Source organism: Sphaeramia orbicularis, chromosome 1 (assembly GCF_902148855.1).
Source record: "Sphaeramia orbicularis chromosome 1, fSphaOr1.1, whole genome shotgun sequence".
NCBI lineage: Eukaryota > Metazoa > Chordata > Actinopteri > Kurtiformes > Apogonidae > Sphaeramia > Sphaeramia orbicularis.
Genome location: NC_043957.1, coordinates 45,149,040 through 45,171,587, shown reverse-complemented (window position 1 = coordinate 45,171,587; position 22,548 = coordinate 45,149,040). Strand labels below are relative to the sequence as shown.

General features: G+C 38.0%; 2 protein-coding genes across 2 annotated transcripts; one reads left to right on the top strand and one right to left on the bottom strand.

The window, feature by feature from the left end:
- Nucleotides 1-1,572: 1,572 nt before the first annotated feature.
- Nucleotides 1,573-14,344, bottom strand: acer2 (alkaline ceramidase 2). Its single transcript, XM_030139612.1, has 6 exons — nt 13,990-14,344; nt 13,482-13,596; nt 10,556-10,697; nt 9,999-10,136; nt 2,762-2,899; nt 1,573-2,490 (listed from the first exon to the last, which is right to left on the bottom strand). The coding sequence occupies exons 1-6, from the start codon at nt 14,101-14,103 to the stop codon at nt 2,304-2,306; spliced, it is 834 nt and encodes a 277-aa protein (XP_029995472.1). The 5' UTR covers nt 14,104-14,344; the 3' UTR covers nt 1,573-2,303.
- A 1,833-nt stretch (nt 14,345-16,177) lies between these two features.
- On the top strand, nt 16,178-19,987 carry rps6 (ribosomal protein S6). The gene is made up of 6 exons (XM_030139648.1): nt 16,178-16,253; nt 16,894-17,025; nt 17,692-17,902; nt 18,379-18,525; nt 19,578-19,735; nt 19,853-19,987. Exons 1-6 carry the CDS (start codon nt 16,248-16,250, stop codon nt 19,946-19,948), a joined length of 750 nt encoding a protein of 249 aa, XP_029995508.1. The 5' UTR covers nt 16,178-16,247; the 3' UTR covers nt 19,949-19,987.
- The last annotated feature ends 2,561 nt before the right edge of the window (nt 19,988-22,548 follow it).

Here is a 22,548-nt window from a genome sequence, read left to right as displayed (position 1 = left end):
AAAAAACCCCACATAACACATTTCTCAGATATTCTCAACACATAAGATGTGTCGGAAGTCAAACATAGCAAACTCGTAACAGAAAAAACCTCTTGTGTTTTTATGGCAGTTTTTTTAACACTAAAAGAGCACGGTTAAAGACCTTGCAACCATTATGTATCTAAAACACATAAGGCTTTGAGTGAATTACCTTCATGTAACACTTATGTAACACTTCATGAACCACTGTGTTGATTCATTGAGAAAAGTAAGAATAAAAGGCTGTCCACACCAAGAATGATAACTTTAACCAAAACTATAACATTGTGAGCATCCGTCCTGATCAACAATAAAATCCTGTGAACAGTTATGTGTCTGGGCCCCAAAATCAATATTAACCACCTGCTGTTGAATTTAAACCGTGTGCAAAGTGCAAACCTATATCACTTACATGTGTTTGTTACCTTTTATCCACTAAAAAGGGGTTATTGATCCCCTGTCCCTGATCCAAAAATATATGTGATAAAAAAAAAATTTCAATACTAATTGTTGCAATTTTATCTCAAAAAAGTGGCATTCTACTCTGTCCTCAATACCACTGACAACACTCAACTGCTGTTTTCTAGTTGTTATTCATACTCTTATTCATAAAAGTATCCATCCATCCATTTTCCGGGGTGCTGGAGAATATCCTGGCTCCCCATGGACGAAGGTCTGGTACATCCTGGATGAGCCACCAGTTCATCACAGGACTGATATACACAGATGAATAACCATTCACATCTTTAGACTGTCCAATTAACTGAATAAGGTGCATGTGTTTGGAGGAAGTTGGAGACAACCCGCGCAGTATTGAGATGAACATGCAGGGCCTTCTTACTGTGAGGAAAAACTGCTAACCACTGCAACACCGTCATAAAAAATATATGCAAAAACTATATGTGCAAAATGTAATTTCCTGTAAATTCATGAATATGGTACATTTATCATTCATCAGACTGCTTTGAAAATGACCCAACTATATTGTTTCTATCTGTTTTTAATGTTATGGTTGTGGTGTGGACACAACATTCAAAAACTTTAATAAGAAAGGGTTTTTGGTTCGGTTTGTTTCTTTCTTTGCTTGTTAACACTCTAGCAGCAAAACTATCGGTTGAATTCATACCAAACTGGGTTTATATACTGCCAGTGACCCAGAAAAGATCTGATTACATTTTGGGAACAGTAGGTCAAAATTCAAATTTTTTATTAATTTTTAAACCCCCCCCCCCCATTTACTTATAATTGACAAAATCTCAAATGTCTGTAGCAGCAAAACAACTGGCTGAATTCATACCAAACTGGGTTTATAGATTGCCAGTAATGCAGAATAGATGTGGTTACAGTTTGGGAATAGTAGGTCAAAGTTCAAATTTTGTATGAATTTTTTAAATCTTTTTTTTCTCCCAAATTTCAATCAGTTTTGTCTCAATTTACTTGGCACATATATAGAGGTAACTGATATGCTGACATGCATAGACATGGTGGATTGATGCCAAAATAAGCTACAATACATGCGAGGGGTGGGGTTTGTTGTGCCTGGCACCACTTGTATTTTATTGTTTTAATGTGATAACCTGGTGACACATCCAGGGTGTACTCTACCTTCACCCGTTCATTGGTCATAGGCTCCTGCGTCCCTATGACTATGTGGAGGTCTAAGCACTTTGGAAAATGCATGAATGAATAAGTTATAGTTCATGGTGTGGATGGTCTTTAATATAGGAGGTTACTCTAATGCATTACGCATTAATCACAGTAAATGTATCCAGTGCTTTATTGATTCTAAAAGTGGACTTCTAATAGCCAGGCTGCACCTATAAGATGCTATCGTTATGTTTCTAAGGCAATAAATTGCTTTATTCTGAGGTTTTCTGAGTTATTAGAAAATGTAAAAACTTTGAAGAATCATGACACTGAAACTGTACTTGATCTTCAGCCAAGTGTGAGAACTCTCAAAAAGGTTTCTTGGCTTCAAAACTGCATTAAAAAAAAAAAAAAAAAAAATTGAGCCAGGTCACTAAGCTGGATAAATTACTGACACCCTTTGTTCTTTGAGTTGCATAAACACTGCTGTGTAAAAAAGACCAGACCAGGGAGGGAAATGAAAACAAATCCTCACGGTTTGGCAAAAATGTGCATCATAAAGCATCGTCTAGTCAGAAGAGCACCAGTGGATGTGACCTGACTGACACAGACATGGAGGTGTGTTACTGCTGTGTAGCTGGGACATGTCCTGATGAGAAGTGTCGAAGCACAGCGAACAGAGCAGCAGACTGGTCACCTTAAGTCACCTTGACAGCCGACTTCTTGTGGACACAGAGTAAGGAAACGTAGGGCACACCGATGAAGGCCCACTTCTCATTGGGCCAGAACATGATGACCGGGCCTCGCTCTGGGGCTTCGGTCGCGACATCAAAATAGGCGAAGCAAACGCAACCAAGGTAAGAAGCAAGACAAATGAGGATGTGCCTGTGAGAGGAAAAAAAGAGTATTAATAAACCACGCTGCGTGATAAATGGGTCAGTATATATATATGCATTTACAGTATACAGGTGTTTGCAGGTGCACAGGAATAATTCTGTAGCCATCAGCAGGTTTTACAGGAGACCAAAATTCTGTGTATATGACTAAAAGCATATGGTTTCAATAAGAATGCATAGGTTTTCCCAAACGTAGTCTCACTATAATACTTACTACATCCCTGAAAATAATTTGTTTTCTAGTTTAGCTTTCGGCTTACCAAGCACAGTGTAAATATGGAAAGTTGACAGATGACCACATTTCGCAGAATATCCTGTCACTGATCCAGCAAAGCAGAGCCAGCGCCCACCAGAACCCTGAGATCAGGCCCAGCTTGAACACACGTGGGTTTTCACACCTGCAGTGACAAAACAGAGCAGTGATAAATGTATTCAACTGTGAAAACACACACACACACACACACACACACACACATTAACAAGAGTTTTACAACTGCAGAAGACTGAAGAACAGGCCTAAAGTTAAATGTGTGATCTACAGTTCATGTGATGTTGTCCATTCTTAAATAAATATGAGGACTTTAGAGTCATCATCTCTAAAGCACAAACTGCACAGTTTTTGTACTTTTCCATTTGATTATATTAGCTCTGGTCGGTCTTATGATCTGCAGATGCAAACACACAAAACAGCAGTCTATAAACAAGTTTTTTTCTGATTCACAGTTTGGTTTTTGAAGGCTAAAAGATGACCTCAACTTTGAAAAGAAAAGTTGTATTGTGATGTATATGTGTACTCTTATTTATATGTGTGATTTTTATAACTATGTTGCATCTTAAAGAACACTTTGTTTTCTATTTGGTTGTACAATGACAACTGACCCTTGAAAAACCTTTAAATTAACCAACAATTCAGTTGACATTTAACCTTTCCTAGGTTATTTTTATTGTAATCCATCCATCCATCCATTATCCACCGCTTATCCGGGGCCGGGTCGCGGGGGCAACAGTCTAAGAAGAGATGCCCAGACTTCCCTCTCCCCAGACACCTCCTCCAGCTCTTCCGGGGGGACCCCGAGGCATTCCCAGGCCAGACGAGAGACATAGTCTCTCCAGCGTGTCCTAGGTCTTCCCCGAGGCCTCCTCCCGGTGGGACATGCCCGGAACACCTCCCCAGGGAGGTGTCCAGGAGGCATCCAAAACAGATGCCCGAGCCACCTCAGCTGGCCCCTCTCGATGTGGAGGAGCAGCGGCTCTACACCGAGTTTGATTGTAATATTAAGTTTTATCCTCTTGATTTTCTGTTTTTCTGTGAAAATCTGGTATTTTCTGTATATTCAATTTACTGATCGTGTAGATATTTAGAGGTTCAGAGTGCATAAAAAAAAAATTAAGCAAAAATAACTTTTTTTGTTTTTTTTTTAGCAAAATATATCATTAACTGAACATAAAAACAACCACATTTGACAAGCTACATGGATTTAGTGAATCAGTGTTGCAGAACATGACTGTGTTTCCATGTTCATTATGGAGCCTTTGAATATCTAAATGGGTCATATCTGTATCAGTTTTACCTTAATTATTTACAAGTATTGATAGGATTAATGGTTGACAAGTTATTAAACAGTTTAGATCAGTACATGCTTTTGGTCACTGGTGACTCACTCTGTGACTGAGTGAGAGGGTCTGTCCCTGTGGGCTCGGTCCTAAATTATTGCTAAACTGTGGTGATGGTCATATTATAGAAGATGATTTTTACCTCCGCCAAGTGTAACGGCGGAGGTTATGTTTTCATTGGGGTTTGTCTGTCTGTCTGTCTGTCTGTTTGTATACTAGCAAGATAACTCAAAAAGTTATGGAGGGATTTTCATGAAATTTTCAGGAAATGTTGATACTGGCACAAGGAACAAATAATTAAATTTTGGTGGTGATGGGGGTGGGGTGGGGTGGGGGGGTCTGCCTTGGCGGAGGTTTGCGCTCTCCGAGTGCTTTTCTAGTTATTATTTTACTCAATGTTTATATAAACACAAAACAAAAACACACTACAAAAATAAACTATAATTTCAGATTTGGACACTGCATATATTTGTCTTTTCTGTGTGGTCTTAAAATGCTTCGCAGATGGAAGTCATTGAAACAGGTCAAACGGGGGATGATGGTACATTTGAGACCAAGCACTGGCATTTGCCTTTAGTTCTGTGTTGTACAAACATGGTTTTGAGGTTTCCCAGTATTATGCTGTAACTGTCTGTTTTGACGAATCAGGGTGCACAATGTAAAATGGCAGAGTTAGAAACATCTCCTAGTGGACACACCGCTGACCTACAGAGACTTCTACTAACCCAGAGCACTGCTGCTGATAAACTATTCTTAGTCTTGTCCTCCTGCTGCTGTTGACTGAGACAAACACACTGGGCCAGAACAAAGACAAGGGCAAGGAAGCCTGACTAAACTGTGTTGACGATAAAACACTGCAGTCACTGAAACAGTATGCCACTTTCCCTCAGGACCAGGCATCTGATGAAGTCATAGCGTTTTACTGGCTTGTATTTTGTGTCAAAGGGAAGCAAAATTTCAGGATGACACACACTGCAACACAATAAGACTCAAATAAACAACATTAAACAAGCATTAGTCAGTTACACAGGGCAGTGAACAGTTAAAGAGCAGGTCAATGAAAGAAAGAACGAGCACACCTCCAATATATCTTGTGATTTTTAGTGAATAAACACACTAGTCCTGAGGTTTCCTAATAATATACTGTAACTGGCCACGTTGACTGACTTTCTCAGTGTTACATAACAGGTCCAGAGGGGAAGAAGAAAAAAAAAAAACTCAGCTTCCTTGGCTACCCATCAGCAACAGGAAGTGCAAAAACAGGGACACAGACATTGACACGTCTTCCCAATGTAAACAAGTACTATACTGTAACAATATGACAGTGTACTGTGGGTATTAATACTGATTATAGTCCAGAAAGAGTTTTAAACATTATTCAATGTAAACTTCCAGTACTTAACACATTTCACACAAAAATCAGTAGCACACTGTAATATGCAGCAATTTTAAGTAGATATAAGTATTAATGTAGACAAAGAAGAAGGTTTTCTATCATTGCAAGTATATTTGATGACATCTTTTTAGTTTAGTTTGTAATTTCCAATCACTTATAAACACTATCAACTGATTTTCTTGTGCAAGTGGTTAAATAATATAGCATCACTACATCAAAAATAAATCTGTATCAATTATTACATTACATTCTTCATCAAAATAAAAAATTTTAGACAGTTTAGGTAGACGTGTGAGCTTATTCTGTACTCGTAACACTTAGCATAACTCCTATTTTAACCATGAACACGGTCCAAAATTAACACTGAAAATGTGACTGGGTAACTTTTGGATTTCGTAGTTTAATAAATTAACCTTGAAAATCAGCTAGGTGGCTTGTAAATTATTTGGAGCCACCAACTTGGAGAAATGTGACCCTCTCTGTCCACTGTACCCACTGTGACATCACTTTCTACAGCTTTGTACAACATCTGAGTACAACAAAAAGAAACTTTGAAAACATCAGTTAATACAATGCTATCTGTCTAATATTTATTCACAACTGTCTCCACAAACGGATGGTAAAGTTGAGTTTGTGCTGAAAACTTTAGACACCTGTAAAGACGTGCATGAATAATAAGTCAGTTAGTCAGAACAGTCGACGCCCTCCGTTAAGAGTCAACTAATTTTACTGGAGGAAGTGGGTGGAGATTGATGTTTTACTTCACGGAGGAATGTTTATGGCGCTATTTCTACTCGAGTGATGCATATGATAACAAAAGAGTGAAAGAGTGTGCAACGTGATAGTGGTATACTTGTGTTCACCCACTCCTTGTTTGGTTATTATTATTATTATTATTATTATTATTATTATTATTATTATTATCGTCATTATTATTAGAAAGGCATGTGTTAATGACAATATGACGAATCAACTTATATAGTCAAGATTATTCAACTCCAAAAAGGCAAAAATAAAATGCCCATTTCTCCTGATCCAACTAATTCTGTAAAGCCCTGCGAAGAAGCCTTGTTGTGATACAGGGCTCTACAAATAAAAATGAACTAAATTGAATTGAAATGGTGTATTTTCTTAGTTTACCTGTCATCAGCAGATGAACCAAAAAGATCCAACAGTGACAAATAACATACATGCAAATTACACTGGTGCACAAACTTAACACGAGTCACTAATAATGAAAAATTAAGACAAAATGCTGGTTGGCTGTAGTTTCCATGATACAGTCTTGGGTCAAACAGTGAAATTGTGAGAATTAATGAGCGAAGGGAATGTTTGTTTCAGAGCTTCCAGATCTACTTCAAAACACTGCAGATTACAACACATTCACTTTACAACTTATTTTATACAAAGATTTATAAATCTATTATATATTGGTTTATGTACATTTATACATCTGTAATAACACTATCATATGTATTAAAAACACCAGAACACCAGCTGTCTTGCACTTTTGTCATTTGCGTTCCAATTCTTGCTATATTCATCTAAATTGTATCAAATTTACAAGTACATTTAATCTCCAAGGTAGATAATTTCTTAAAAAAAAAACAAAAAAAACGTAGACCAGTGTTATTAACTACTATAAAAACAGATAAACCACGATCATCGCCTTTTATACACCAGTTTCTCCTTACGGCTGTCCATGTGGTGGTGAAAAGTCCATTAATCACCACTATTTAGAACCATTTACATCATATACTGCTTAAATACAAATAGTATAAAGTAAAAGACGACACAATGGAATAAATCCTGATTATGCATCACACATTAAACTAAGCTCAAAACACATCCTACATATATATCCAGTACATCTGCTATAAGCCAGTTACCACCCCTTCCTGCCAACAAACATGCACTGACAAAACCCTCAACTCACAGCCGCCATGAGATACTGACTATCACCTCCAACAGAAGCATGTACGATAAGAAAACACTACCCTTAACCACGGCTGGAGAGTTTGTCACATTGTGTTCTGGGCCCAAACTGTGGATATTACAGTTCATTGTAGACTATACGTGACCTTGCTAAAATATTTTCTAAATGCCCCAAAAACCAAATCTTGCTGGGATGTAAAATTTGTAGCTGTGTTTGACGGAAGGTCTGACCTACAAAAACAACCTCAGCTGGCATTGTTTGTGTAATAATTTAATGCACATCCTGAATACTGAACCTGTTGTTCTTGTTTGGCTTGAATTACTATGAAAAAGGTACCAGGAGGAATAATGTAGGAAAACAAACAACAACAAAACAGGCTTTTCTGAGGCCAAGTCCATCAGTCAGGGCCGCAGGAATTCTGTTTCACCTAGCAGAACAAAAACAAGTGGCCATTACTGATGACTGGCACAGGCAGAAATGTCTAGAATCACTAACAGGTTGAACAATAGAAGAATAAAGGTTACGAGACTGACCGTAGTGACTGAGTAAGGGTTGTGGGAAAAGGAAAGGGCAGAGTGTGCCTCCACATTACCGTGTCACAGGAAACCATTAGACACACATGTTCATGAATGACCATGCTGGGCTTGTTGTGTGTTTTCAAGAACATTCTTTCATAGCATATTCTCTATAATTAGCTCAGAACAGACAACAGAAGAACAAAAGGTCAATGTACTAGAGTCTTTGGTACGTGATCCCGTCTCCCTTTGGTCCTGATAAAAACTAAATATTACAGCAGCTGGTTTAACTCAAACCATTCCTGAAGCATATAAAATTAATCATTAATATTTGTGGGTGTACTCTAGTCTCTAGTTTGATGTACAGCTGCTGAGTAAAGTTTGCCGTTTCTATTTGCAGGTAAAATGGTCAAACAAACATCCAGATCACGAAGTTTGATCCAGGAATGTTACAGCGGTTGTCACAGTGGGGGGGAAAAAAAAAAAAAAAAAAACACGAGTGAAAGGGAAGAGCATTCACACATAAAACATGATATACATAAATAAACCCCTGAAAGTGTTTTTTACGCTGCATACATTTGGCCCATATAGTTTTGCAGTCCACGCCACAGTTAAGGCAGCTGACTTAACAACTTTGCACAACTCTGCGTACATCCTGTCCTCATCTACCTATTCTGCATCCTATTATATCTATAAACTGGTGCAAATCAGACGTAGGCATGTTGTTCATTTCTGCCTTCCGGCTGTTTTCTTCTTCTTTTTGTTTATTAGTGACAGTGCCTTTGAGTAACTTCCTTTAATTGGTCCGAAAGTCTAAACCACCGTGAATTATTAGCAGAAGACCTGTTTTCTTCTATCACAGACAGGCTGCACTGTGGTCTAAAGTAGAATTATTGCTGTAAACTTCAATCAATCTGAAAAGTCTGAAAATTTGGACCAGATGATGTGGGTGTGAATGCTTCATAAAATCAGACAAAGCAGGACAGCGCAGGTTGGATTCCTGACTCCCTAAAGACATGATGATTTTGATGGATTTTTATTACATTTGTATGTTTTTGCCTTATAGAACATACCTTCAGAAAATTCTAAACCACTGTTGACTACAAGAGACAAATAGTTAATTCATTCTGTTTGGTTTGTGCCAGTTACACATATAATGTTTGTCAAATTAAAACTAAATTCTACGAACCAATAAAGTCACGATTTGTGGTGAAGATAGTAAAGAAACATCTAATTTTGTGTTCAGTGAAGTGCATTTCTCATTGTTCGTAATACATGCCATCGACATCAAAACAGATGCCGCCTGGGAACATATTACCTCTGTATTTGAGGGTGAGGAGTAAAAAATATTAAAAGAGTTGAAAGTAATTGCAGTCTGGTCGTGAAGAAGCTGTAGAGACATCTTCAGAGTTTCTCAGCCTTTGTGACTTTCCGATTTGAAGTTATTACCTAATTTTGGTGGTTATCGGGGGGGACTGATCTGCCTTGGCGGAGGTGTGCGCTCTCTCAGAGTGCTTTTCTGGTTTACATTATATAGTTATTAAATAGTTGCATTAGTGTAGTTACTTACAGTCTACAATAGTTGCTGAATGTAACTTGTCTGACTTGTTAAAACTTTCTTTAAAAATGACAAACACCATGTGTAAATGACTGCATAATGCAAACAGGATTAAAAAATTACTTGACTGTAATGCCATTTTTTTTCTGAAATTAGGTCGTAATAGGGCACAGAGAGAAGGGGCGGGACTTTTGCTCTCTATTTGGATTGGTCAGTGGTGGTTCTAGAGTCTGCTGTTTCTTTCTGTGAATAAATATTTTCTCTATATCTGTAGATATCTATAGCGAACCAGTCATTACAGAAATAAAAAAAAAAAAAATCCTCAACAGGGTGATGAAAGACCCCATGTAACGCTTACTACTTTTCCTAGAATAAAGTATTGTGCATCAGATGTATTAGCCATCTGGTAATGGATAGTTTAGGACTGTAACAGGTCATGTGAACATTTTGGATAGTTCCATTCAACATACTCGCTCACCTTTTGAGCTCAGTGATGAGCAGTGCGGTGCAGGGGATGCCCAGAGTCATGAGTGACAAGGAGTTGACGACAGGTTTAACAAAGGCCAAGCCGGTGGTGATCCCTGACAAGATGCCGATGACCACTTTGAACCTTGACCTAGATGAAGAAGAGAAACAAGACAGAGGGTAGTTGTTATGTGATCTCTGGATATTATTGTGAAATGTTGTGTTGTGTTGTGAAGAAACACTCTTTGCAGACCACAGATAATAGTCACTCTCCTCAACTGCATAAGAGTATGGAAAATGTTAACTGACAGCCAGAGGAGAAAAATCTGCTATGACAGCTCAGTGACAAAGGAAAGAGAAGTCAAGACATGTGATGCAGCTTTTACTGCTGTCAGCTATCTTGGACAGGCCTATTATTAAACAGGAGAGTCAGAGCAGCGGTCACATCATGTGACAAACCAGAGGCCAACAGTGAGCTAAACAAATGAACCTGCAGCGCAACACCAACAATGAGCGCCTACACGCAAAAAGCAGTAATGCACCAAAGCATCAAGCAACATGTCAACATACCGATCCCTCCTGAACATCTTAGGTAGATATCGCTTAGGAAACCACATGGCGATGGCGCACATGAGCACCCATAATATGGCCAACTCGTCCAGCATTTGGCCGAGGAAGCTGAGGGTGGCATGGAAATATGTTGATCCGATACCTGAAAGAGAGAGACAAAACACACAGATCTTCATGAGAAACGACACAACACCCAAAGAGTTTTTATTGAGAGAAGATAAATGCACCTCTGTGATGAACTAAATTCGATTGTGTTAAACCAGTGGTTCCCAACCTTTTTTGGCTTGTGACCCCATTTTAACATCACAAATTTCTGGTAACCCCAGACATTCAAAACGGGGACATTTTTGTGCTATAATGAATTTGTTTTTGATCATGTAATAGTTTGCTATACTATGATGCAAATAAACATTAATTTTAGACTACATTTAGGCTACATAATTTATATTATTATGGATGGAGGCAGAAAAGCCAGGTGTAGATTACTGCACAAAGTGAGAATTTTATTTTCCACAATGAACATTTGAAAGATAAACAGTACCACAATGCTTCAGTTTCAGCTTCACAGTTTGTCATGTTTTTTATGTATTGGGATTGTTTCTCTCAACTCACCATATATTTTTTATTATTAAGTTTTCTGTTTGGTTTTTTTTTTGTATGTTTTTTTTTGTAATCAGTAACTAGAAATTTCAGATGACCCCACGTGGGGTCCTGACCCCAAGACTGAAAAACCCTGTGTTAAACACACACAATATAGGCACCTAACATAATAATCTATAGCACTAATAATCCATATTAGTAGCCTCTGTTCTAAGTCCAGGCTTTATGGCTAAAACATTTAACACTTACTCCCTCAAATCATGAATTCAGTCACAATTTTCAGTAAATAAAAGACAGCTAAAGTCAGATTTATATCACTGTAAACTCAACATGATTAGATGAATGAATGAACAGTTGGAAACTATGATGAGGATGTTTCATTTTTATTGTTCTAGTAATATTAAACCACCACGACTGAAAACAGCCCTTAAAGGTTTGATGAACTAACAGCAAATTAATTGGAGATATTTGGCTAAATGCAGTGTTTCTTAAACTCAGATACAGTGAAGGATGGATTAGTCAGTGCCCGTGTGTTATCAAAGTCCAGCAGACCCTCTGTTATCAGTACAATCTGTTTTCACAACAGCTACTACAGGGGATTCCTACATTTCAACAAACTCCTGATCCCAGAGTTATTGCTGTTCTCAGTCATATATTACTGCTTGTGACAACCTGTCAGAGTACTTAAACAGCACTGGAAGTAAAAACACTACTTATACAAAGACTGCCTTAACTAAAACTATACACGGTACATTTAGTTTGGTAACATGTGATGAAATCTGATCAGACAGAATGAATGACTCTGAACACAGCACAGGTCGAGGCCAAAAAGAAAAGCAGTTCAGTGTTGTTTTTATATTGAAACCTATACGTACAGTGGTTTTCCTGCTTGTTCTGATGCAGAAACTAAAGGCTGCAGTTTAAAGCACCACGCTGACACTTCTAATAATTTGTGGTATGGAACAAGAAATATGAGGTGTCAGAAGGCTAGAGCAAGCGAGCATAACCCAGAGGCTGATATTTCTATGAACATCTTTGTTCATTGGTGTGGAACGTGGATGCTGAACAGGTTTTGTAAGACATACAAGACCACAAAGGTAAAAAAAAAAAAAAAAAACACCAAGAAAGATTAAATAAAAAGGTTCATGGTGTAGTTGATGACCCATTTGAGTCATGGTTTAGCTGCCTGTGGCTTGTGACGTCAGTTTTTGACAGTTTTTTTTCTGAGGTCACCTCTCAGGAACAGTGTGTGTGTGTGGAGGGGGGTGTCAGGTTATCTTTGCTGACAGTGCAAGGGGCTGTTTTCATGGCTGCAGTTAAAGAACAAGGCACATACAGTACTCTGTTGACTACAATCTAAGAAAAAACGCCCAAGTTAATCCCAGACACTCGATCTGGATGAACCACAGCAGACACAGACTGCATCCAAGGACACCTTCTGCACGGACACAGTCGCTGCCGGGGTTTATGAATACAGACTGATAACGTACATGACACGTATATAAAACATGTTAAAATATGCAGATGAAGCAAAACATTTACGAATTTTTTTTTATAGGTATGATATATGTACTCTGCATGCATAATACTTCTTAATTACCAGTCATTTTCATGCAACACAAAGCTGTAATTAGGTGTGTGAATGTGAAAATATATAAAGAGAGGAAGTCAGTTATGAGAAAACACTAAAGACGTTATCATTTTTAACACTGTTGGATAAATCACCACACTGCGTTGTTTATTAGTTTTCAAATATTATATTAACCAGCAACTATTTTGATAATCTCTTAATTTCTTTTGCTTTGTGGATCAACATTTTGTGATTCTAGTTTCTTTATTTGAGCATCTGTGATTTCTTCACTGCTGGATGTCATTTTGGCCTTGGGAAACACTTTGACATTTTGCAGCGTTTTCATAAATTGTATCGACTAGAGAGAAAAATCTACAGAAATAAAAATGATAGTTACTTGCAGCTGTAGCGTGATGAATTGCAATACAACCTTTGCATTTGTTTGCATTATATTTGCTCTTTAAATCACCATATTTCCATTTTTTTTTTTTTTCTGGCCTATTTGTCGGATTATATTAATAATTTAAAAAGTTGGTAGTCATACACACTACATGAAAAACCTATCATATCACCCTGTTTTCATATGTTCATCTTCTACACTCATGCATCAGCCTGACACTGCGCAAACTGCATGAATTAAGAATGAGTTATGGTTATAGGATGGTGTGTTATGTAAATCAGCTTTTGAGAAAACGAAATATGGAGGGTTAGGAAGCCTTCATACTGTTTCAAGAGAATGTGTGTCTGCCAACTTACCAACCACAACTAGAAGAATCCATATGAGGTAAATCCCACTGTTGAAATGTGTTGCATATTGGCGGAACAAGCACATTAATATGGGCGGCAAAACAAAAAACAAAATGTTGCTGATCTGAAATGATAAACAAAGAAAAACTATGAGCAAAAACAGCACCACTGAACTGATCATGTAGTTTCTTGGCATCATGTTTGTCAAAATACTGGATCAGTGTGCGGGCCTCATTGGCCTTAAGCAACTGAAGATCTGCAACTTAATGTTATAAACAGTAAACATGATGCTGAAAATGAAAATCAAACAGCAGAAAGTCAGTCCAAGTTCAAGATAATCATCCTGAAAAAATAAAACATGCAAGGAAAAAAAAAGTGCGATACAAAATAAGCACAAACCCAGAGAAGCCGTGGTTTCTAACAGCTGGAGCCACAGAGTGTGACTGTAAACAAAAGTCTATTGTGCAAAACAAAATGCAAACATCATAAGGAACACGTCCAACCAAATCAAACCAACCGTGTTGTAAAATTCAGCGATGCTGGGGTAAATAAGGTAATTTCCTTCACACCAATCCACCTCGGAGCTGCCAGCCTGCAACTGGTCCCAAAAAATCAGATTAACGTTACTCATGTCTGGACTAGTTTGTGTCGGATGGACAGTGCACAGAAAACAGTCCACCGTCAGCTCTGAGGATGAAATCAGTCGAGAAAAGTCTGCGTTTGTGTGCCGCCGGTCCACACGCTATACTTTAACGCCTAACACCCGACGCTTATTGTGCATCCGACGACGTGATAGACTAAAGGAACCGTCACCGAGCTGCATTTTAAGCCGCTGTTCGTCCACAAAGCCTCGTCTACGTCCACTGACAGCTGCTCCGTCTGTGAACAGAGAGCACCGCGGCTCCGCAAGAGGACTCACCCACACAGACTTCCGCATTTGTAATTACGAAATCATAAGAAAATAGAAAAGTGATGAAGTTGTTTTCCTTTATAACGAACTTTGAAAACAACAATAAATGTAAAATCTTGTGTTTTGTTTGTTTGTTTATTTGTTTGTTTGTTTGTTTTTTATATATCAGTTAGCGTTTTTATGTATTTATTTTTTGGTTGTACTCAGCAGTTCGATGTGTCTGATTATTTCTGTTATCATCAGGGATTCATAGTAGGAATGCAATGATTTTTATTGGCTATATTTTACACTTTAAGAACTCAGTTAATATCTTGTATATTTTAAATGTTCAATAGAGTAAATACTACTACTACTACTACTACTACTACTACTACTACTACTACTGATACTAAATAATTTTTAAAAATAAATAAATAAATAAATAAATAATGATAAGAATAATAATAATGCAATTACGAATACATACCAACATGGTTTAAAAAAAAAACCCGATGGACACATTTTTTCCTGTAACAAATGTCCAAAATTAATTCAGAAAAAATAAACATCCTACTTAACTGTTAGATGCAGTAAAGTACAGGCTCTGGGTGTAAGATCTATGACAGATTTGCATCTTAATTTACATTATTATAGTATTATAATGTGAAATCAAATGATTTAAAAATCATTTTAATATACTCCGCTCCATTGTGTTCTAGTTTTTGATGTATTACATGTTATTTGTCTAGTTTTACACACTGATGCAAAATACAAATCAACACTATACATTAAAACCACATAAATGAGCCTGTTCTGACAATGTGAGCAGACAGAACGGATATTTGTATCAAAAATGCAGGGAGTGAAATTATAAAAAATGTCAAAAATGAATAAATACATACATACATACATACATACATACATACATACATACATACATACATAAAACAAGGTTCAGAAGTAAAATAAAAGCACCTGAAGACTCCGCCAAGCTACCACCCACCTCTGCCTACTTTATCTGCTTTATTATAAGATGAAAATCATACAGCTGAAAGTCAGTCCAAGTTCAAGATAATCATCCTCATCATTTCTTTTGTTTTCTTGTGCATCTTTGCAGTGAAGTGAGTTGTTGTAAAATTAATAGGAGTAGAAATGTTGCCCAAATATCATCGACCTTTAAGGTGTTGTGCCTTTAAGGCATCTTTTTAGACACTGAATCAACTAAAAAATCTGTAAAATCTCGTTTATTGTTATTATTATTATTATTATTATTATTATTATTATTATTATTTATTTATTTATTTATTTATTTATTTATTTATTTATTTTTTAACCATTTTTGCTTTAGTAAAATAGCCATTCTGCGGCAAAGTACGATTACAACGGTGTGCAAGACGACTATGTGTCTTCGTAAAAGCGACTGTTTTGGGGTAAGTAATTATCTTTACATTGCACCCTCTCACTCTTTGGTAGACTCTCGCCAACGCATGCGCAGTGAGTCAATGCCCTCTTTGTGTTGATAGTGCTATTAGATAACGCTGGCATTATCATTACTGAACACTTTCACTGTTCTTTTTTATTGTATTAGTTATATAATGAAAGTGATTATATTTTTTCTATTTGGTAGACGAAATATAACTGTTTTCTAATTTCACAAATAAAACGTTTGTGTATAAATTAGTATTATTATAATGCAGTTGAGATGAGAGACAAAATAAATTTTGTTTTTACTTTTATTTTAATAGTTTTCATCTTCGGTCTGTGTATAACGGTTCATAAAGCGAAGGAATGAGTTCTCGCGATAACATGTCGGGTCTATGTGAGACCTCGAGGCGGATATCCGGTCTCTTTTCCGTGGCGGACCGTCGTAGGGTCGGTTTGGCAAAATGAAGGTACAATGATTCTGTAACTATACGTGTCTGCCTAAAGCTCTTTTATTTAAAATAGTCATGTTTATCTGTTGCCATGATTCTGAACTTTAAAGCGGACTAGTTTAGGGGAGCATCGCTAGTCTTGTCACTCAGGATGGGCTTTGATTTTGTGGGGAGCTAGCGGTGACTGACCCTATCGGCTGAGTAGCAGTTGAAACATGGCCGCACACTGAAAGAAATGTGCACTTAGTTCAAGTATTAACTAACTGCAATGAAACATTTTTAATTTTTGTTTGCTAACGTCCGCACTACGTCCAACGTTACCAGAGCCATCTGGGTTTTACCCTTGAGCCTATTAAGAAGTTATAAAGTATTAACGTTCACCATGCTAATGTTAGCCTGTGCTACACTCAGCCGGCAGTGTGTGTACGTAAAAGGCCTCCGAGTGTGTAAACTCGTTTACATTCACTGACTTAATGGTATTTTATGTTGGGAAGAAATTCTATTTGTCAGGCAGTTATTCAAAACCTCTTACCTCTCTTGAATTGCTTTTTGCCTGCTCCACCTGCTTACCTGCATGAGTGGTTAGTAGTAATGTAACTGTAACCAGAGCCTAGAGTGATCAAGTATGTCTACTAACAGTTCTGTAATTGTTTTTCAGCTGAACATCTCATTTCCCGCTACTGGCTGCCAGAAGCTGATTGAAGTTGATGATGAGCGCAAGTTGCGTACATTCTATGAGAAGCGTATGGCCACTGAAGTGGGTGCTGACCCTCTGGGTGATGAGTGGAAGGTAAGCTGTGAGAACACTTCACTGATTGTCAGTAAGTTTTGCTACAGTGTACAGTTATGCACAATATTGTTTAGATGGCACATCAGCAAATCCTTAATGATTGATCAGTTGTCACTAAGGCGGGACAGGGTGTGCTACAAAAACTGTAGAGCTGCTTACCAGATGCAAACAGCCCTTTTGACTATGGCTGAGTGCAACAGTATTGCTCTCACACTTGTGTTCTCTAAATTGACATACATCTACCCACTCAGCATGTTATGTTTATAACGCAGGTGTTCTGTTTCTGGTGCTTTGTCACCATGACCTGGCTGAAGTTTTAAGTGTTGTAAGCACTTTGAAGAATTCATGCCAGTTAATTGAAATATTCATGTTATCACAGCTAGTCCAAGTCAAAATTCATTTACCTTTACCAGTTGTAGTTTGAGTATCAGGTGAATGTGAATAGTTGTGAGCAAATGACAGACGATTCAAAATTGGTTGAAAAACACGTAAGTGCACTCTGTTCAGTTTTGGGACCCTGCTTTTGTGACACATAGTGAAATAACTGGTGGCCATATTAGAAGCTTGGTCCCATCTTTGATCAAATTTTGAGAAATGTCATTCAGAGCCCTAGTCACTCAATGAAAATGTGCATTAGTAAGTTGTATCCATCTCCTCTCTTGGCAGGGTTACGTGGTGCGCATCAGCGGCGGCAACGACAAGCAGGGCTTCCCCATGAAGCAGGGTGTGCTGACCCATGGCCGTGTGCGCCTGCTGCTCAGCAAGGGCCACTCCTGCTACCGTCCCCGCAGGACTGGTGAACGTAAGCGCAAGTCTGTCCGTGGCTGCATCGTTGATGCTAACCTCAGTGTTCTGAACTTGGTCATCGTCAAGAAAGGTAAAAATTAAATTAATTAATAATTAAATTGCTAGGTCTCTCTAGATATTTCACGGAAGTGGAAATGAATTGTTAACATGACTGTCATCCAGTGCTTTTTAGTTGTAATGGGTGATATAAAGGAATAACTTCGGAAATGATTGCAAGTCATGTTTATGGCACACCAGCAAGCCCTTTTTGATTAATCTGTAGCCATTAAGGGGGGATATGATGTGCCACAGTAACTGTGGAGCTGCTCACCAGATGCGACTAGACCTATTTACAGTGGCTGGTTGAACTGCATTGCTCTCTCATTGTATACATCATTGTATACATTTTGAATGTGAAAATTGTATGTTTTTTTTTTTTGTTTTTTGTTTCTTTTTGAAAACCTGTTTTAGCTCAAAGTAACTGAGGCAAACAGCTTTTTTACGTACATATAAAGCAGTGTGACACCATCGGATTGAACTTGCATGTTCTGTCCTGGTTGTCCTTAGGTGAGAAGGACATTCCCGGGCTTACCGACAGCACCGTCCCTCGCCGTCTTGGTCCCAAAAGGGCAAGCAAGATCCGCAAGCTTTTCAACCTGGCTAAGGAAGATGATGTTAGGCAGTACGTTGTGAGGAGACCCCTGACTAAAGAAGGTAAAACTACAACCCTTTTGTTACTGTAAATTTATGTCTTAATTTTTTGTTTCTTTTACCTGGATATTTTTGTTTCATGAATTTGCTGGCATTGAAGTCAAATGTCATAAGCCAAATGACGGCTGACAACATTCAAATATTCTGAACCTAGTTTCTATCTAGTATTCCAAAGTTTCGTCAGTGGTTTTAGCTCTGTGATTTAGGTATGTTTATGGCACACCAGCAAGCCCTTTTTGATTAGTCAGTAGTCATTAAGGGGGGATATGATGTGTCACAGTAACAGTGGAGCTGCTCACCAGATGCGACCAGACCTGTGCACTGTGGCTGGTTGAACTGCATTGCTCTCTCATTACATATATTTTAATTGAGGAATTGATTACACAGTGTAAAAGTGTCTTAAATGGATTTCTACATTTGGCATTGTAAGAATATGTAAGTATTGGTCAAATGTTGAAGCTTGATGTTTATACTGCATCTTCTTATAATATGTAGCTGCTGGGGAGCATTTAGTTTCATCATTGTAAATGTGTACTTGCTGTTCATGTTTTACATTTCACATTCTTCAGAAGTTGTAATGTTTATATATTAATTGGACAAAAATTGATAACAGAAGTTTTCCATTTTCTTTAGACCATGTAGCAAGTTTTATCCCCAGATGAACCTTTTCAGATGCACTCTATTCAATGTTGTAATGGAAATTTTTAGATCTTTCTTTTTCACTAAAGAAGTTAAATTGCATAATTGTTACTTCTCCTTAAAGCCTTCAGGTTTTACTGTGCAGAGGGGGTAGTTGTGATGTCTGTTCATCCCACCTTTTCACGTTAACATTGCATCATGGTCCACCAGATAGTTCACTTAGTGGTTGAAGGTCAAGATGTTGAGGGTTTTTTAAACTTTTTTTTTCACTACTTTGTTTTTTAAATGGATTTATAATTTAACAGCTTTTTTTTCAAGTCACTTGGCTTTCCTTGTTGCTTGTTATAACTTTGGGTCGATTCCTGAATATTTTTTGGCCATCTGTAATTTCTGTAATAATTCGTCTTCCTTGGCAGGTAAGAAGCCTAGAACTAAGGCTCCCAGGATTCAGAGACTGGTGACGCCTCGTGTGCTGCAGCACAAGCGCCGCCGCATTGCCCTCAAGAGACAGCGCACTCAGAAGAACAAGGAGGAGGCATCTGAGTACGCTAAGCTGCTGGCCAAGAGGATGAAGGTAAATGGTTTTCTTGATGATTCTAAGACACTTGGACAGAAATGTTATCTAAAAATGAAGTGTGTGAGGTGTAATTGTGTTGAAACATTTCACTGACACATTTATTCATGTAAATAGGAGGCCAAGGAGAAGCGCCAGGAACAGATTGCCAAGAGGCGCCGCCTTTCATCCCTGAGGGCATCCACATCCAAATCCGAGTCCAGCCAAAAGTGAAATCAAGTCAAATAAAATAACATTTTGCTGAAAAACTGATGCTTGTGGCATTATTTACTTTTTTTTGATTAGATTGTTACATCATCTTTATAGCACATTTCATGCAGTGTGGAAGTGCTTAAAAATGGTAATAATTACATTAAAAGTAAGGTGAAGAGACAGTGAAGATGGACATGAACACACAGGTTAAAGAGACTTCAAGATGTCATCAGATTTAGATTTTTGCACGTTTATACATATCCTAATATTCCACTAACTATAATCATGACTCAGAACTGATGGATCTTATGAGAAGGAATTTTCAGTTAAATTGAAAGATGTCAACCTCTGCTAATCTGATCAATTGGAAACTAGACACAATAACAGTCTGGAGGTAATACTAGGTCACATGCCTATTTTAGGAAGAACTGAAAAATGGCAGCAGCAAAACAAATCTGGTCCATGACTGAAGGACATTTTGTTTCCCAGGTCAGCACCTGAAAGCACTTGTAGGAATTTGATCAGAATGATTTCAGACTAAAGAAATATCCAAGTAAATGCAGCCATTGAGAATCTGAACCAAAGCACATTTGAGTGTTGTATAAGCAAGGTCTGAAGATTACAGTACACTTGAATATTACTAGACCAAAGACCTAACAGCTTTATTCAGAAGGCTTACTTTGGACAGCTTTATACTAACATCTGCTTTGCGGCCTTACTAGTAGATGTAAAGAGTGCTGGGGGCCTGTGCAGTGATAAGCTGTACCATCAAACCTGTTGAAAACAATAGTTATAAAATAAGACGTGACTGTTTCCTGGAAAAGTGAAGTACTGAATTTAACAAGTGTATGTAATTATAAATGTACAAAATCTGAAATTGAACTAGAAATTAGTTTTGACTTTCATAGGCCACCATATCTGCCATACAATGAGGGCACAAAAACATGGAAGTTACAGGTTCATGAAAATACATTTTATTGTTTGTCACTTGTAAATTCAAGATATTACGGATTCATCCCTATATAGCAAACACATTAAGTAGCACATTAGCGAGTCATACAGCCCTTGACATTACACCCTTGTTTAAATACAGGTGTGCGAGTTGGACGACGACTCATTGTCCAGTCAGGATTATCCCATGAGTGGACTTTGAACTCATCTTTCTGAGTGGGGGAGTCTTCAAAGGCACTAACAAGACGTCTGCCTTGAGAGTTGTTTTCTTGGGGTGTGTTTAAGCTGTACATCTGCAAAATATAGAAGAGCAGAGACATGGCCTGATGCTGGAGATACTGAGGCACCATCCAGAGCTTCCTCACGAAGGTGGACCAGCTGGTCTGAATGTCCAAAGGAACGCCTGAAGACCTGGGGAATGTCTCCATGGCCTGTCAAAAGTAAAAGACTTGGTTGAATCTACACATTTCTCAAGATACTCTAGATTGGTGCTCAGACAACAAATAAAATGCGAAGGGGGATATGTAACTGGACAACCAGAATTGTACTTCCCAGCTGTTCATATCAAAGTACACAAATTGTTTGATTGTGTTGGTCTGAGCAGTTCCTTTTTAACAGCATATTTTACTTTAAGACCCACCAACCTTCTTGTAGATTCTCCTATACAGCTTGGAAGTGAGTGAAACCATTCTTGTAGGGTAACCAAGGGATTTTGCTTCAAACCCCTCCACCAAGCGGGGGTCCTCTTCTGCAAAGTTGAATTAGAACATGATAATTCAGAGGATATATACTTACAAATGTCACAGCAGGCGTGTTTCATCATGTATGAGAATTTTACCTTTATTGTCTTCTGTGGGAGGTAGCATTCGGTCAATTAGAGCCTCTGACATGTTGAGAGCACAGTCCAGGCTCAAACTAGCGATAATGCTGGCTCTTTCCACAAGAGAATGGTTGATCTGGTCATCACCCTGCAGTACACACCCCATCACATGTTCAACCTTCTCCATAGTACCTTTAGTGGCAATGCTTACCACCTCCTGGACTGCAAGCATCCTGTCCTTTGCACACGCTACAACCTAGATAATGTAGACAATCAGAGGGGTTAATCATTACTGCATTCATGAATACCTTCAGGAAAGAGGAATTTGTCCAAATACACAGTGGTCCATTTACCCACTGTGTATTAGAGATGACAGGGTTTTCATTGCCATTACAAGGCTTAGGCACAGCAGTCAAATGCATTTTGGGTGAAATCAATGTTGAGGTCATAGGTAACTTTCTAAAAGTGTAGTGGCTGTAGACTGTCCCTGATGAACTACTTTAGCAAGGTTTGTTAAAGCTTTTTATGTGTTTATCTGCACTAGCTTTTCTAAATGTTTGGTTGTTTGTCTGTGTATGTCAGCCCTGCAATGAACTAACAAAATGCAGTGGTAGCTTGGATTGGCTCCAGCACCCCCACAACTTTTGAGGACTGAACATTTTGGAAAGTGAATGAATGAATATACACATAGAGTAACAAGAATGTCAAAACATGAGTGATATTTAGGTTTTTACTCACAAAACATATTTTCTTGCTTTATGACCTCTACACCCTTAAGTCTTCCACAAACTATGGAAAATGCTCATGTTTATGCATTAGTTTCATATTTCACCTCTTCCGAAGGTGCGAG

What these genes read in the sequence shown, in the direction of transcription:
- acer2 (XM_030139612.1), bottom strand. Translation starts at nt 14,103, where the DNA reads ATGAGTAACGTTAATCTGATTTTTTGGGACCAGTTGCAGGCTGGCAGC. An exon ending in GATTCTTCTAGTTGTGGTTG is followed by an intron (nt 10,698 to 13,481) that starts GTAAGTTGGCAG and finishes TCTCTCTTTCAG; the next exon opens with GTATCGGATCAACATATTTC. An exon ending in CTCATCACTGAGCTCAAAAG is followed by an intron (nt 2,900 to 9,998) that starts GTGAGCGAGTAT and finishes TTGTCACTGCAG; the next exon opens with GTGTGAAAACCCACGTGTGT.
- rps6 (XM_030139648.1), top strand. An exon ending in CTTGGTCATCGTCAAGAAAG is followed by an intron (nt 17,903 to 18,378) that starts GTAAAAATTAAA and finishes GGTTGTCCTTAG; the next exon opens with GTGAGAAGGACATTCCCGGG. An exon ending in GAGACCCCTGACTAAAGAAG is followed by an intron (nt 18,526 to 19,577) that starts GTAAAACTACAA and finishes CTTCCTTGGCAG; the next exon opens with GTAAGAAGCCTAGAACTAAG.